We start from the raw sequence: 17,243 nt of genomic DNA, 5'->3' as shown, positions 1-17,243 counted from the left end.
AGAAACAGAGAGAAACAGAGACAGGCAGCACACACAGCAAACAAGGTGAATCCTAGCGCTGGGGAGTCTGCGAAGGACACGCAGGAATTCTCGTGCTCTCTGGACTTGGGAACTGTGAAAGTAAAGTTTTTAAAAAGATGGCAAACTCACTGTTTTCACTTCCATTGCCTTTTCCTTCTAATCCAAGAGGAGGTAATCTTGACTTTTCTTGAGAATCAAGAGATGTTATGATGAAATCCTCAACATCTTTCTCCTGCTCAAACGGGTAGAATTTTAAATGGTTACAAAATAACAATTTATTATATCATGGAGTTGAACTTGCCAGAGGGAAACTGTCTAAGGCCTGAATGTATCTTCCCACAAAGAAACCAAACAAAAGTGTTCAAAGTTTATAGAAATACTAAGGTCACAGTCTTCTAATAATTTAATCAAATTCATCCACAGTTCTCTAGAAATATTTTAAAGAAGTCAATAGCAAATATCCCAGAGTATAGTATTTTTGCAGGAAAGGGTATACTATGAATACTTCAAATAAAACGTATCCCCTAATTTACTTTTTTCTTTCTCTAAGATAAAGATCAAAATCATATCAGGAAAGACATAATCTAACAAAAATAATAAACTGAAGTGTTCTTGAAATTAATTAGCATTACATGTGGATCCTGTTAAATATGCAATACAACTAAAATTTCACTCAAGGGTCTAAGTGTTCATATTACAGTGGATTAGGGTTAGTCCTGCAGAAAGCTGACTGTCCCTACACACAGCTGCCCAGGGGCTGTGAGGTGCTCCCCCACACCCAGCCCACAGGCCTGCAGGTGGTGAACCAACAATGGCTGCTGCTATGACACCATGGCTCATGCAGACACCGTCCCATGGGAACATGCTGGGGCCCAGGGAGCCCTACAGGCACTAAACCAGGACAACACCCCAGAAGCCAACCTACCACAGCCATACGATGAACATGATGGTCAGCAGAGGGAGCCCTGTCTGCGGCCAATGATGACTCTGCCCAGCAAGGGGCCTTTCCAGCTGCAGATCCACCGGGGGTACTAAGCAGCCCTGTCTGGTCAGCCTGGAGCAGCGAGGTGCTCCTTCTTCCCCTCAGGGAGGTATCTGGGCTGCGCTGGCTCATGGCGTCCAAGCTGGGGGTCAGGGGCAGGCTGGGCAGTGGCTCAAGTGTTGAGTCCTTCCTGACGACCTCAGGAGAGCTCCAGGAGGACAGGTCCATCACGTTGAGTGCATTCTTCAAGGGCTCAGCCTCCTCGGTGTAGGTTAAGTCACGGGAGCTACCAGGCAGGCTCACCTGTAAACAGAGGGACCCATCTACCTGGTCTTCTGTGGGAACACTTGGCATTTCATTTCTTATCAATGAATCCTGATTTCCAATAATGTCCATTAGGTCCTGTGGCATTTTACTGGTATTAATTGCATCAACAGGACATGACTGGTCAGTTTCTTCACCGTTAGTAGAACTACAACTCGAACTGTTTTCTAAAACATGAGAAAATGCCAATGGCTGTTGAGAGTTGAAATCCTCTGTCTTGATGTTCTGGAGGTTCATAGAATATACCAGACGGTTCAGTTTTTCTTGAAGCTCTTTCATTTGGGTCATGAGATCAACTTTCTTCAGCTTACCATCTCCCAGGAGTTTTGCCTTATCCTACAGGTAAGACAGAACATGCATACAGTAAAATAATTGTATTACACAGTGTAACATTTGTCTGTCCGAGCCAGTTTTATGAGCCAGTTTCCGAGACTGAGCATTTGAGAATGAGATTCTGTGATGAGCCCTTTGGTTCCTCTAGACTTCTTGAGATTTCAAGTTTCTCAAATTTTTTTAAAAGACAGAATCAAAGCTTAAAGTTCTGTGCCTAAAGGCAACTGTTGGAGAGGATTCTGGGAAGATGGCACAGCAGAAAGTGCCAAGAGTCTGTCTCCCCACATGGACATCAACTACAGCGGCAAAATCTTGTCTGATGTAACTGTTTTGGAACTCCAGAGCCTGCAGCAGGTTTACAACTTCCAGGGGAAGGCCTGGGCGGTAAACTGCAGTCAATGTGGGTCAGTCAGACCTCTCAGAAGAACAGCAGCCAGCCGTCCTCCCACCCCAAACACGAAGCGGGCAACCATGCGTGTACCCTGAAGCAGCCAGCACACACACTGTGGGGTGGGGCGGGGGAGAAGGACCCTGCCCTCCACCCACTAGCGTTCTGTGCCCTGACCGCTGCTCCCGATCATGCAGGCGCAGGCAGAGGCGGGAGGCCAGGGTGGCAGCCACTACCCCCCTAGCTGAAGTGAAAATCAGAAAACTTGAAGGGCTAGTGCCTTTTTTTTGAGCCCTGCATTTTTTCTTTTGTGGAAAGAAATTAAAAGTTGAACATTCAAAATCAATCACATACACAGAGGGAACCAGAAAGTGACTGTGTGTGTCCAGGAAAAGGCACAGGCTAGGAGGAGATGTGAGAAGAGCTTAGACGACCACCTCAGGCTGACCCTCAGCACAGAGACAGCCCGCAGCAAACAAACAAACAAGCAACCCCGAGGAAGAGGGGATTTCTCATTTCCAGAGTTGCCACGTACATCCAAATGTCCAGTGTTCCACGACAACTACAACAAATCACAAGGCATACAAGGACACAGGAAAGAATGGCTCATTCAGAATAAACGAACAAATCAACAGAAACTATCCCTGAGAAAGATCTGATAGCACATCTAGTAGGCAAAGACTTTGAAACTACTGTCTCAAAGATGCTCAAAAAACTAAAGGTGTGGAAAAAGTAAAAAACAAAAACAAAAACAAAAAAACTAATGTATAAACAAAATAGAACCATCAGTAAAGACACAGAAAACCTAAAAAGAAATTGAAAAGAAATTATGGACCTGAAAATGACAGTAACTGAAATTTAAAAAAAAATATTCACTAGAAGGATTCAAAGGCAAATATGCAGAGGCAGAAAAAAAAGGTGAACTTGAAGAAAGAACAATGGAAAATATTGGGTCTGAGGAAAATTAAAAAAAAAAAATCAAGAGAAGTGAATGGAGCCTCAGGGACACACTCACTGTGGGGTCCCAGGACAGAGAGAGGGCAGCAGAGTACTGAAGACATAACGACCGGAAACTTCCCTGATTTGATGAAAGATATGAATGTAAATATCCAAGAAGCTCAAAAACTCCAAGTAAGAGGAACTCAAAGAGGTTCACACTGAGGCACATTATAATCAAACTTTCAAAAGACAAAGAGAATTTTAAAAGCAAAAATGACTCCTCGTATAAAGGGACCTCATACCCAAGAGACCCTCACCGAGATTACCTGCCGATTTCTCATCAGGCACTTTGGAAGCCAGAAGACAGTGGGTCAATATATTCAAAGTGATGAAAGAATTAAATAAAAAACTGTCGACAAAGAATTTAATATCTAGCAAAACTGGACTTCAGGAATAAGGAAGAAATTAAGACATTCCCAGGTAAACAAAAGTTGAGGGAGTTTGTTAGCACTAGACCTGCAAGAAACACTCAAGAGAGTCCTGTGGGGTAAAATGAAAGGAACTAGACAGTAACTCAAACTACATGGAGAACTAAAGATCTCAATAAAGGTAAATACATGGGCAATTACAAAGGCTAATTTTACTGCAACAATGGTTTCAAACTCCACATTTTGTTTTCATCATAATTTAAATATTTTTAAGAAAATTGTTTGTAACCCCCATTTATTTCTTACATAATTTAACAGCTAAATACATTTAAAAGAATTATTACTTTGTTTTGAGGCACACAGGTATAAAGACGTCATTTTGTGATATCAAAAACCAAAAAGGGTGGGTGGGGAAGGAGCTGTAAAGGAACAGAGTTTTTACGTTACTGAAGTTAAGGTATAAATTCAGACCAGAGTGTCATAATGTTAGGATGCTAAGTATAATCCCCATGGTAACCGCAAAGAATATAGCTATACAACATACAAAAAGAGAAATGAGAAGAGAATTTAAGTATTTCACTATAACAAATCAACTACACACATGGAAGACAGTAACGAAGAAAATGAGGGACCAAAAAAGAAATCCCATGAAAAACCCTACAAGGCATATAGAAAACAAACTGCAAAATAACAACAGTACATCCCTCTTTATCAGTAATTAATTTAAATATAAATGAATTAAACCCTTCTAATCAAAGAGAGATTGGCAGAATGAATAAAAATGTATGACCCAACTATTTCTGAAGCTTATTTCAGACCCAAAGACGTGAATAGGTTGAAAGTGAAACAACAAAAAAAATAATTTAGCAAGTATTAACAAAAAAAAGCAGGGATGGCTATATTAATAACAAACAAAATGTATTTAAGTCAAAAAAGAGGTTACAAGAGACAAAAAAAGGAGACAATCGGCTTTCAAAAATCTTCCAACAAAACAAAGCCCAGGACCTGATGGCTTCACTGGTGAATTCTACCAAACATTTAAAGAACTAATATTAATCCCTTTCAAACTTTTCCAAGAAACTGAATGGGAGGGAGTAGCAGGCTCAGAGGGCTTCAATGGTGAACTCTACCAAACATTTAGGGAAGAAACTATGCCAATTCACCACAGTCTCTTTCACAGGACAGAAGCAGAGAGAATGCCTCTTAACTCATTCTATGAGGCCAGCATTACCTTGATACTAAAGCCAACACAGCACAAGAAATGAAAATTATACATGAATATACCTTATGAACAATTTATGTAAAACTCCTCAACAAAATATTAGAAAACTGAACTCAATAGCATATTAAAAGAATTATATACTACACTTAAGTGGTATTTATTCCTGGAATGCAAGGGTAATTCAACACAGGAAAATCAATGTAATATATACCACATAAACAAAATGAATGAAAAAGTCACACAATTGATGCACAAAAAGCATTTGACAAAATTCAACACCCTTTCATGATAAAAATCATACAGCATGACTAAGAATAGAAAGAAACAACCTTAACATAATAAAGCCATACATGGTAAACAGAGTAGAAATCATACTCAACAGTGACAGAAGAAAAACTTTTTCTCTAAGAACAAGGAAAAGATGCTCACTTTCACCACTTCTAGCCAGAGCAATTAGGCAAGAAAAAGAAATAAAATGCATCCAAATTGGAAAAAAGGGATAAAATTATGTTCACGGATGATATGATCTTATATGTAGAAAACCCTGAAGATTCCACTCAAAAAAAAACGTTAAAATCAGTAAATAACTTCAGCAGATGCAGGATACAAAGTCAACATACGAAGATCAGTTCCATCTATACACATCAACAATGTGAAAAATTAAGAAAACAATTCCATTTATAATAGCAACAGCCAAAAAAAAAAAAGAAGAATCAACCAAGGGGGTAAAAGACTTATACAGTGAAAAACTAAAAACATTGCTGAAATTAAGGAAGGCATAAATGAATGAAAATACATATTTATGAACTGAAAGACTTAATATTGTTAAGATGTCAATAATATTTAGTGACCTACAGATCAAAATGCCAGTAACATTTTTTTGAGAAAAAGAAAAACCCATCCTGAAATTCATGAGACCTAAGGACCAGAGAATAGCCAGGACTATCCTGAAGGAGAAGAACGAAACTGGAGGACTCATACTTCCTGATCTCTAAACTTAAAGCTACAGAAACCAAAACAGTGGTACTAGCTAAGATGTATAAACCGATTAAGCAAAATAGACAGCTCAGAAATAAACCCTCACGTATATTTTGAAATGATTGTCAACAAGGCTGCCAAGACCATTCAATGGGGAAAGGACAGTCTTTTCGGCACTGGTGCTGGAATACTGGATATCCACATGCAAAAGAATTAAGTTGGACCCTTATAAAACACCATACACAAAAATTAACTCAAAATGGATCAAAGCTTAAACTGTAACTATAAAACTGAGAAGGAAACAGGAGAAAAGCTCTACAACACGGGATTTGGCAGTAATTTCTTAGATATGACACCAAAGGCACAGGCAGCAAAAGCAAAGACAAACTGGGCTTCATTACTTTTTAAATATTAGTGCATCAAAAGACTCTATCCCTAGAATAAATAGCCACCCACATAATGGGAGAAAATATCTGCGTATCGTACATCTGAAAAGACATTAATATCCAAAATATATAGAGAATTCTTGAAACTCAACAAAAAACAACCTGATTCAAAGCGAGCAAAGGACATTTCTCCAGAGAAGAGCTATAGAGGGCCAGTAAGCACAGAAAAGATACCCACTATCATTTGTTGGAGAAATGGAAATCAAGCTCCTAGACAGGGCTTAAATGAAACATGTAGGAAATTTCAAAGCAAATCTGAACAGCTATGAGAATATGATGGATGTGGAGAACACGTCACAGTCTACCATCTACAATGTATGTGTCACTGCAGCAAAAATGCCTGAGAAGACTGCCCTCAGTTGGCTCCATGCCTGCGCTGCCCGTCTCTCCTGAGAGGGGCCAAGTACCTTCACTGTCCCTGATGCTCTGGCATGGTCCTCAGCACTCAACTGCATTTCATTTTTCACCAGGAACAGCTCCGACTCCAGCTGCCTCTGGCAAACCGTGAGCACTGACATCATGCTGTCTTGTTTGTGGAGGCCTGTGTGGTTCACTGTCACCAGGGCTTTGGCAGACTGCAGATCACCCTTCACTGGACTCTACGATAAGATGAAAAAATGGCAACAATGTTATAAAGATGATGCTGAACCCACGGAATGTCAGAAGTGCAGGAAGGCCAGCTGCGGGGTGAAGCCCCGCGCATGAGACCAGAGCCGCGCTGCAGTCCTGCTGCCTGCTCATAAACCACAAGTCACAATGTGCTAGCAGCTGAGAGCTGAGGGGCACGGGCAGCAGCTGTGATAGAATGGGGTCCGCTCAACCCAGAATCTCCAGCTGATGAGGGGCAGCAGGCGTGCATCCTCCGAGTTCTATTCAAACACAAACTGAGGCATGTTAAAAAAAAAAAAAGCTTGAAACATTTCACACTGGAAATGTTGATAAAAGATACACCATTTGGTTAGACATCTAACGCAAGGTTGAGCTCCACATCACAGGATGTTCTCTATCAGAAAAAAGAAGTGTTTTAAAAATCTTAAATTACTTAGAACAGGGGTGTCAAACGAATTTTCACCGGGGGCCACATTAGCCTTGGGGTTGCCTTCAAAGGACCGAAATCATTTTGGGACTGCATAAATGTAACTACTCCTTAACTGTTAAGGAGCTGAAATTACTTCAGCCCTTTGAAGGCAACCAGGAGGCTGATGTGGCCCCTGATGAAAATGAGTTTGACACCTCTGACCTAGAGCAATTAAATTTAAAACTGTACAAAGAACAAAACCCAGCCTAATCTCACTGTGTACATATGTCCTGACTTGAGGGTCTATGGACCCTAACAGGCCAAGGACCTCAGGCTAGCACGAGCTGCAGACTCCCCTCCCCTCCCTGGTAAGAGCCACCCATTGGAAACTTCATGTCCAATTGCCTAGCAGAGAAAACAGTTGTTGATTAAAACAGAAACAGAGTAGGAGAGTAAGAAAAAGAATTCGGTTTCCTTAATAGAGCCTCCAACTCTGTCTGGTCCAGCCCCAGTGCTTGGCCACCGACTGCCTGGGTCAGAGCCTTCTACAGAAGCCAAGCACACCCCAGCCCCCGCAGCACACCACACCACAGCTCTCTGCACACAGGCTGCACCTGCGGGGCTACAGGGGAACCAGGCCCACCTGTGGATCACCGCCTTGGCCGCAGGAGGCCGCAGTTTGCTGCCTGCTGCTCACATTCTGTTCCGACTCTTTATCACATGAGGCCTTGTCACCCCTGGCTGTATATTGCTGGAAGCTGTCCTTCACACGATGGAGCACGGGGTCCTGATATGCCTGCTGTTTGTCCAGCTCCTTCTGGCACTTCAGGAACTGCTGGTTCAGTGCCTGCAGCTGGCGGCTGAGGCGGGCACACTGCATGCGGAGCCGCTGCAGCTCAGGGGGCTCGCATGTGGCACCCAGGGGCTGCTGTTCCAGGGTGCGGTAAAGGCGGGCGAAGGCCAACAGAATGGCCTTTAGTTCGGTGGAGTGGGCTGATTGCCTTCTGTTCATAGCCTCAATTTCCAGATCTTTCTGGGCAATCTCTGCATCCTTTGCTTTGAGAGCAGCCTCAAACTCCTGAATCTGGGAGGCCGAGCCCTGGACCTCAGACTCCTGTAGGGACGGGCTGGGCCCTAGCTGGGCTAGCTGTCTTGCAGCAGCCTCCTCTGCAACCCGCAGGCGCTGCTGCAGGGCCTCCAGGGCCTGGCCGTGCTGGTGCTCCTGCTCAGCTAGCAGCTGGCTCAAGTCCTTCTTGGCCACAAGCGCAGCCTGGAGCTCGGCCTGCAGCGTAGCCTGGGCCTCAGCTCCCTCAGCCTGCAGGCGGCACAGCCCAAGTTCCAGCTCACTCTGGAGGTCCTCAGCTTGGCTGTCACCAAGCTCATGCTTGGCAGGCCCCCCAAAGGTCAGCTCCCGCTGCAGCTTCTCGATGACCTCGTGCAGTTGCTCAATTTCCTCTGCTTTATCCTTCTGCAGCCGCTCCTGGTTTTCCTGCAAAGTCTCAATAACGGACTTCAATTCCTCCACTTCAGAGCTTCTACTGTACATAACCTGGGGAAAGAGCACATTTCAGAAGCAAACTACATATTGACTTCAGAACCCCCTCTCGACTTACGGCTCTGAATTCACTGTCAGAAGTGAAGGCTTCACAGTTTGAAATACAAAACAGCTATGGGAACAAACTGAGAATGTCACCAATGACAGTCAATATTTGAAACCCCCCCAAAATGCCGTACCCCAACTACTTTCAGTATCTCATACTGGTAAAACGGAAAATTCTGTTGCTGCCGGGCAGTCTTTCAGACGCTCCAATTGAGGCTGCTGGGCGCAACCACAGCCCCCAGCCCCCAGTCATCAGAATTCAGGGAAAGCTCTAACTTAACCACTCCTCAGTCAACGACACCATCTTCGTACTAAATTTCACCACCATTTAAATGTATATTTAGTTAATATTTAAAGAACTCTGATTGATTTGCTTTTCCTAAAGGAAGAGTTTAGATTTCAGGTATCATTCTAACAACAGAATAAGAACAAAAGTGATAAAATCAGGGTAGGGAATTTACAGAATGAAGGATGCAACTGAGCCAGGCACACCACATGCTCCCACGATGTAGTACGTGCAGGCACGTGGGGACTCCAGCTGTTGTCGGGACTACCCCATGCTGGGCACAATGCCACAGGAGGCACTGAACAATGCTTCTACTACTTCACCTAATAGTAACTGCTTGTGCTATTTACTCTAATGTTCAACAATTTTAAGGTAAGTAATGTTACTATTCTTACTTTAAAGATGAGACAATTGAAACTTAGATATTAAATACTTTCCCAAGTCCATACACATAGTAAATGGAAAATTAGGATTGAATTCTATGTTAATATGGCTCCAAACTCTGCAAAAGCAGTTGTGCAGTTTCTTCAAAGTTATGTTTCTATATGAATATATTCTTCAAACATATATTTACATATGAATCAGCCATTCTACAACTAGCTATTTGCACCCCAAAACCTGCATATGAATGTAGACAGCAGCTCAATTCATAACGCCAAATCCTAGAAACAACCCCAACACCCCTCAGTGAGTGACTGGAGAAACAAACCTTGCAACATCCACATAATGCTACTCAGCTTTCAAAAAAACAAAATACCCCCCCCCCCCAATTACTGGTATGTGCCACAACACAGATGAATAGCAAACACACAGTACATGACTCGACACAGAGGTGTGGAGAGGGCACACCAGGGGCTGAACAACAGACCAGTGGTTGCCAAGCCCAGGGAGGCAGAACAAGATTTTCCGAGTGAGGAGCTGGTCTGCATCTCAAATGTGGTAGTGATTATAGGACTAAAAACATTTTTCAAAACTTATGGAACTGTACCTCCAAAACTGAATTTTATTGTCATAACTTTTTTTAAACTTTGAAAAATTTAAAGATACAAAAGGCTATATTAAAAAATAAGTCATATAAAATCAATAACCTATGGCTCCACCTAAAGAACCTAGAAAGGGCAAAATAAATACAAGGTAAATAGAAGGAATCCAATTTAAAAAATAAAAAAGGAAGGAAGGAAATCAAAATAAAAAAAGAAAAATAGCAAAGCTAAAAGCTAGTAAAAAAACATTAAAAAATTGATAAACTTTTAGGTAGTTGAGACTACAAAAAAAGAGAAAAAACAAATTCTCCAATATCAGGAATGAAAATGGATCATCAGGGCAGAATTTATTCAATGAATTAACCAAGAAACGGTTAATAAGGAATGATTATAAACTCCTTCATGCCAAGAAATTTGACAATTTAGATGAACTAAACAAATTCACTGAAAAAATACAACTTATACAAACTTATCCAATTTACTCAATAAATGAATGGTGTTGGGAAAACTGGACAGGTACATGCAAACAAATGAAGCTAAACTACCTTCTTATAGCAGGTACAAAATAAACTCAAAATAGATGAAAAACTTAAAATATAAGACTTGAAACCATAAAACTCCTAAAAGAAAACATAGGCAGTAAACACTTTGATATCACTCTTACCAATACTTTTTGGACCTATATCCTCGGGCAAGGGAAAGAAAAGAAAAAAAATAAGCAAATGGGATTACATCAAACTAAAATTTTTTTGCACAGTGAAGGAAACCATCAATATAACAAAAAGACAATCTACTGACTGGCAAAAGATATTAGTAAACCATACAACTGGTAAGAGGTTAATATTCAAAATAGATAAGGAACTCACACAAGCAAAAAAAACACATCCAATTAAAAAGTGGGCAGAGGACCTGAATAGTGGCTTCTCCAAAGACACACGAATGGTCAACAGACCATGATAAAAAGATGCTAAACAGCCCTCATCACCAGAGAAATGCAAATTAAAATGACAAAGAGATACCACCTCACACCTGTCAGAATGGCTATCTTCAATAAATCCACAAACAACATGTGTTGGCAAGGATGTGGAGAAAAGGGAACCCTCAAGTATGGTTGGTGAAAATGTGAATTGGTACAGCCACTGTGGAAAACAGTATGGAGGTTCCTCAAAAAAATTAAAAGTTGAGATGTCATATGATCCAGCAATCCCACCTCAGGGTATTTATCCAAAGAAAACAAAAACAGTAATTTGAAAAGATACATACACCCCTATGTTAACTGCAGCATTATTTACAATAGACAAGACATGGAAGCAAGATATGGAGGAAATGGAGTGCTTGTGGGGTTTTTTGGTGTTAAGTTGTATGATTTCCTTATCTGTTTTGGATATTAACCCCTTACCGTATATATGGTTTGACTTTCAATAGACGATTGGATAAAGAAGATGTGTATTACTTGGCAGCAAAAAGGAAAGAGATTTTACCATTTGCAAAAATGTAGATGGACTAGAGGGTATAATGCTGAGTGAAATAAGCCAGACAGAGAAAGACAAATACTATGTATGATTTCACTTACATGTGGAATCTAAAAAAACAAAATGAACAAACAAAAACAAATTCATAGATGCAGAGAAGAAACAGATGGTTGCCAGGTTGCTGCGGGGCTGGACTGGGGGACAGAGTGAAAAAGGTAAAGGGATTATGAAGTACAGGTTGGTAGTTTACAGAATAGTCATGGAGATGTCAAGTACAGCATAAGAAATAGTCAGTAATGTTGTAATAACCATGTTATTGCATGTGGGTAGTACATTCATCAGGGATCACTTCATAAGGCATATAAATGCCTAATCTCTATGTGGCACACCTCAAACTGATATAGTATTATATGTCAACTGTAACTGAAAAATAAAATTTTCAAAGTAGTTGCTGGTTTTACAGACATTCCTTCAAAGTAACACAAAATAATATTCTTGAATTGTGGCTAAGATATAAGATACTAACACAGATTATTAATATCCCAACAGCCTATGTCACTGTGAAATTTGAAGACACGAAAAAACTGAAGACAAAAACGTTTTTTTTACCCTAACAGCCACTATTAACCTTATACCCTCTATCAAAATTAATGGAAAAAGCCATTATCAATTTTATGTAGGGTCACCGCTGAGGTCTCTGTTGACCTGAGATCACACCTACAGACTACCAAGAACATAATGCCCAATTTGCGCTCATGCCAAAGGACCACCTACCTCGCTGAGGGCGCCACTTCCCATCCCAGCCAGCTGTGCCTCAAGCTGCTCACTCATGCGCAGTATCTCCTTTTCTTTGTTTTGCAGAAAGGCCTGTGGAAATAATAATAGTAATAAAAACAATGAAGCCAACCAAGCATTGCTATAGGAATTGTCCCCAAGCCTTGCAGGCATGAACTATCCTAACTGAATAAGCCTGTAGTTTCAAACACTAACACTCAATTTGAACATGTTTTTCTATTAAAGTGCCACATTAGTTTTAAAAGACGTATTAGCTTAGTTTTCTAAAATCAGTTCTGCGTTTCTCCAGGAAATTTGTTTCAAGTAACCATCAAAGTAAAGCTGTTCTTATATGATTCCTATCTAGTAATTAAGGATGGATTCCCACGGAGAAGATGAGCAATGATTCTAAGATTGGCTTAAAATTCCATCTTCACTGAAGGCATTTTCAATCACGCAGGTGCAACCTTTGAGAGAACCAGGGACAGATGACACAGCCCCCAGAGCTTCTCGCAATGCGATCAGTTCTCTCACTGAACAACTGACAGGTGGCATCAGGCCACAGTTCTAAACTCAACATATTTCTAAGGTGGTTTTCTTTACAGGTTGTTTTTCTTTTTTGAATCATTCTGATTTAAAAGCAGACTTTTCCCAAACTGAGCTGGGAAGGATAACAATGAGTGCACATTCGCTAAACATCAACACCTCCAGAGCGGGCACCCTGGGAGTGGCCAGAGCAGGGCCAGGGTTCCCGAGTTACAAGTTACGACTTGTTTCCTTGGCAGTTAGGGAGGTGCCTCTCCTGCAGTCTTACTCCAATAAGCAGCGTTCAAAAGACTTGACTGTCATCAGCGCTGCAAACCAAGAGCAAGAGTCAGGTGTGGAGGTGAAAGGGGGTGAACTTCTCCAGTCAGGGTGACTCTGGTTTTCCACTCATGATTCTGAGAGGCTGCCTCCACTACACTTTCTTGAGCTGCCCCAGCTGCCGGCCTCGGTGCAGACACAAGTCAGGCACTTCCTGAAATCACCTGCCAGCACAGGGTCCTTCCTCTGTCTGCAGAAGGAAGCCTCACGTCCCCTGGGAAGGCCTGAGGTCCCCACTCCCCATACATAATGGTTCACACATCAGGCCGCAGCACGTACACAAGCAACATAAACTCAGATGTCAAGGTGGGTCTGTTCACTGTACCTTCAAACTGGCATTCTCCTCTTGAAGTCCTCTGACGCTGACAGCGGCGTGGCTGTTCTGCAGGTCTAACTTTAAGTTCAGATGCAGTACTTCTTCATTTTTACTAATTAAGTCATCTTTAATCTTTTCTAATTGTTCTTTCAATTCTAAAACCTTTCATTGAAACAAATGAAGGTAGATATTTAAAATTACCTAATATTCTAATTGATTTAATAATTATTAAAATCATGCTAAAAGATTAAAAGCACATGCCAAAAGAAGTTTTTTAAAGTATATTTTATTGACTATGCTATTACAGCTGTCCATTTTTTTCTCCCCTTTATTCCCTTCCTCCCAGTACCCCCTCCCATCATCATTCCCCCACCTTAGTTCATGTCCATGGGTCATACATGTAAATTCTTTGGCTTCTCCTCTAAAAAGGTTCTGACTACTCTATAACCCACATAAAAGTGTTAACATCACAAAGAATACACAGTAGTCACAAACTCACTGACGCTGCGTTTGGACACCCTGCCCTGTACACGACAGGGTAGTGGACGCATGCGTCACAGTGAACAGAAGAAAACCCCCGGCCCGTCTCCCCCACCCCCTTACCTCACTTTCCCGCTGCAGGAGCGCCCTCTGCACAGCCTCTAATTGGACTTCTGGGCCCTCAGGGCGGCTGTCTGCAGCAGGCAAAGGGCATTTGCTCTCATCTAGTTTGGACTGCAGTGTGGACACCAGAAGCAAGTTACTCATCTGCTGCTGCTGTAATGCCTCCTTATCCTATTTTTTAAAAAAGGAGATTTATTGTAGACAAGTATTTCAAGAAACAGGGGCCTCCAAGTGCTGTCTGTTCAAGTGTAAGCTGTCCCCAGATCTTCCTGCACACACCTGCAAGTACCACACGTGATCCCCAGACCCAGCCGTGCTCCAGAGCAGAGACCTGCCTGAAGAGGGAGACCCCGAGAGAGAGCGCCACAGGTGGCCCGCGATTCCTCTGGGAGAAGCTGATCCTTAGTAATCATCAACAAGGCACAGAACCAGTCTCGAGACTGTTAGCAACCTTTTAAAAATTGGAAAAAACTTGCAAAGTTCAGGGCAATGGCTGACAATACATGCATGTGAAGAATATTAACAGCCCATTGAAAAGTTTTCAAAGAAAATTTAATATGGATAAAATGGCCACAACACATTGGTCCAACTTTGTGGAGGGAAAAAAGGCATTCCGTCTAGACGGAACTCCGTCAGAGTCGGCCTGAGGTCCTCAGTGAAACGCAGTCATTCTCGCGAAAAGGAGGGCCCACTGCGATCCCCCGCCCAGTCCAAGCGGCTCAGGGGGACTGGACAGAACCCTACACGACAGAGGACGTTCACCTGCTGTAGCTCCTTCACAGCCTTCCTCTGCTTCTCCAGTTCTTCCTGCAGCTGAGTCACTTTCCTCCTCGTGTCGGCATTTGTCTCCTCCAGATGCTTGATTTCCTCTTCCTGGATCAGCACCTGTCTGTCTGATAATTCTTTCTTCAAAACCAATTCGTTAAGTTCGTCTGACTTTTCTCTCAGCTTTTCCTGTAACAATTCAACCTAAAACAACAAAAAATGCTTGAGAAATACTACAGTTAAAACAACAACAAAGAAACAACCCAACCATCTTCCAAGTGAAAAAGCACCCAAGACAATTTAGGGAAAACTCATCTTCCACGTGGCTGTGTAGATCTGGGCTGCACAAGAAAGCCTGGGGAAGAATATGATAAAACTGTAATAAAAAGGGTATTGTGTCTCAAAAAAGAAAAAACCCCACATAAAAATAAAAATATGAAGTTTGTTACTAAAATGTTTCAGTTCTCACCTAAGGATATGTTTATTGATCTCAGAGATGGGGGTGGGCATGAGAGACAGAGAGAGCTAGAAACATCGACTGTTTGCCTCCTGTACACGCCCCAACTGGGGATCGAACTCACAACCCAGGTATGTGCCCTGACCGGGAGTCAAACCCACAACCTTTTAGTGTATGGTACAACACTCCAACCAACTGAGCCACTCAGCCAGTGCTTAAAATAAATTTGACAGTGAGGAATAAATGGCTACTTATCAATGAAAAAAGGAACAAAGCACTGATACAGCAACCCGGATGAATCTCCAGAGACTCTCTAGGCCAGTGGAAAGCAATCCCCAAAGGCTGACCATTGCGATCCATTTGTGTAACCATGAGGAAATAACAAACTTCTATGAGGATCGGGCCGCGGGCCCCAGGGGGCTCCGTCTGCATGTCAGTGTCCTGGCTGTGACGCTGGGCTGGCTTCTGCAGGATATCACTGCTCGGGAAACTGGGAGACGGGTGCGCAGGAACTCTGTGTGTCTTACTCCTCACAACTGCTACTGAAACCAGTTATCTCAAAATAAGTTTAATTAAAAAAAAATAAGCAAATCGACTACAGCTACCTTGGACAAAAGGAGACAGGTCCAGCCCAAGCAGAAGGAAGCAAGAAAAAGCAGGACACAGGAGCAGATGCGCCACCCACCCATGCGCTCAAGCGCACCAGCCATGCAGGTGGACAGGGCATGGACAGAGAGAACACATACCTCCTCATCCAGCTGTGCCTGCTGTCATTTCCACGTACATGGAAGGCAAAAATATTTTTAAAGATAAGGCTTAAAAATAGTGCAAAGAACCACTATCCCGCGAGTGTGGCACACATCAGGCTGACTTACTTCACTGTCACGGGGCCCCCGGGACTGCAGCTGGGCTGCCCGGCGGAGCTGCTCCTCCAGCCTCTGGATCTCCTGCTGGAACTCCTCCCGCTCGTGCTCCCTCTCCACGGCCTGCTCCTGTCACGAGAGGCAAACTGTGTGGGTTTGCGTATTGTGATGTCACTTCCCAGTCGCACCCACTTCCCTCTAAAGGAGACCACTGAAAGGCATGAGATGAACAGAGGACACGCCTGATCTGACGCTACAGCCAGGGCTTCCATTTCACATGCGTGGCCACTGCCCAGTACCACACACCCTGTGTACGGGCACTACACACATGAAGTACAGCTAAATGAGGAGGAGGGTCTTCCCATGAGATGTGGGGGAGGCTTCTGGAACATCGAAAGGAAGAAAAGACAGAAAGGGCGGACAGCGCAGGCCCAAGGCAGTGCCAGGCACACAGGACCTACAACTCGGACTGCGGGAGACTCCTGTCCAGCCCACCAGAAGGAGTGAGGCCATGAGACCAGGGTGTGTTCCCTCAGGACCACACATCACAAACGCCGACAAAATCTGAACTGTCCACCAACAGACATGGTCACATGAAGGTCTGCTGCACATTAACCCTCTCCGTTGGGTCACAGAAGCTTATTTAATGACCTGGCAAAGGTCCGGGCTATGAAGAGGACTTCCAGGGAGGCCAACAGGACCCAGAGAGCGCTTACGTCCATGAACTGCCGCTGGCTGCGCAGGTGCTTATCCAGGGACACCATCTGCTGCCGCAGGGCGCAGAGCTCCTCAGCTTGTGAGGCGCATGCTCGATGGCGCGAGACCTGCTCTTCCAGCTCAGCCTCCAGGAGCTTCACCTGGGCGAGCAGAGCCACGCGGTCCTTTTCGCACTGCTGCTTGGTCTCCAGCCGCTCTGTGGTGGCAGCTTCCACTTCCCTCCGAAGAGCTACAGAGGCAAAGGGAACAGAAGGGGAGCCCTGTAGCATGGGTCAGGGTCCCTGTGCTGCACCAGAGACACCGAGCACGTGCTTACTAACAGGACGCCCACACGGCACGTGCCCCACTCGACACTGTGGCCAGCCTCCCTGGGCCAAGGGCCCAGGACCCAGTCCTGGTTGCAGACTGGAGCACAGGGTTCCCGAGTCTTCCAGACCCCATATTCCCACACACCCACACACCCA

At 43.4% G+C, this 17,243-nt stretch overlaps 1 protein-coding gene across 6 annotated transcripts in view; it reads right to left on the bottom strand.

Annotated features, from left to right (window-relative positions):
* Positions 1 to 17,243, bottom strand: part of PCNT (pericentrin) — a 104,075-nt gene that overhangs the window by 25,525 nt on the left and 61,307 nt on the right. For all 6 annotated transcript variants that reach the window (XM_036017533.1, XM_036017532.1, XM_036017531.1 and 3 more), the window contains 11 exons: positions 16,779 to 17,008; positions 16,075 to 16,191; positions 15,946 to 15,966; positions 14,740 to 14,946; positions 13,978 to 14,148; positions 13,384 to 13,536; positions 12,195 to 12,287; positions 7,723 to 8,628; positions 6,469 to 6,660; positions 947 to 1,663; positions 151 to 253 (listed from right to left, as the gene is read on the bottom strand). In XM_036017533.1, the coding sequence (XP_035873426.1) occupies positions 151 to 253; positions 947 to 1,663; positions 6,469 to 6,660; positions 7,723 to 8,628; positions 12,195 to 12,287; positions 13,384 to 13,536; positions 13,978 to 14,148; positions 14,740 to 14,946; positions 15,946 to 15,966; positions 16,075 to 16,191; positions 16,779 to 17,008 (2,910 nt within the window). The remainder of the gene's footprint in view (positions 1 to 150; positions 254 to 946; positions 1,664 to 6,468; positions 6,661 to 7,722; positions 8,629 to 12,194; positions 12,288 to 13,383; positions 13,537 to 13,977; positions 14,149 to 14,739; positions 14,947 to 15,945; positions 15,967 to 16,074; positions 16,192 to 16,778; positions 17,009 to 17,243) is intronic.

This window comes from Phyllostomus discolor, chromosome 2, assembly GCF_004126475.2.
Source record: "Phyllostomus discolor isolate MPI-MPIP mPhyDis1 chromosome 2, mPhyDis1.pri.v3, whole genome shotgun sequence".
Classification (NCBI taxonomy): Eukaryota; Metazoa; Chordata; class Mammalia; order Chiroptera; family Phyllostomidae; genus Phyllostomus; species Phyllostomus discolor.
This window is presented reverse-complemented; position numbering and strand designations above follow the sequence as displayed.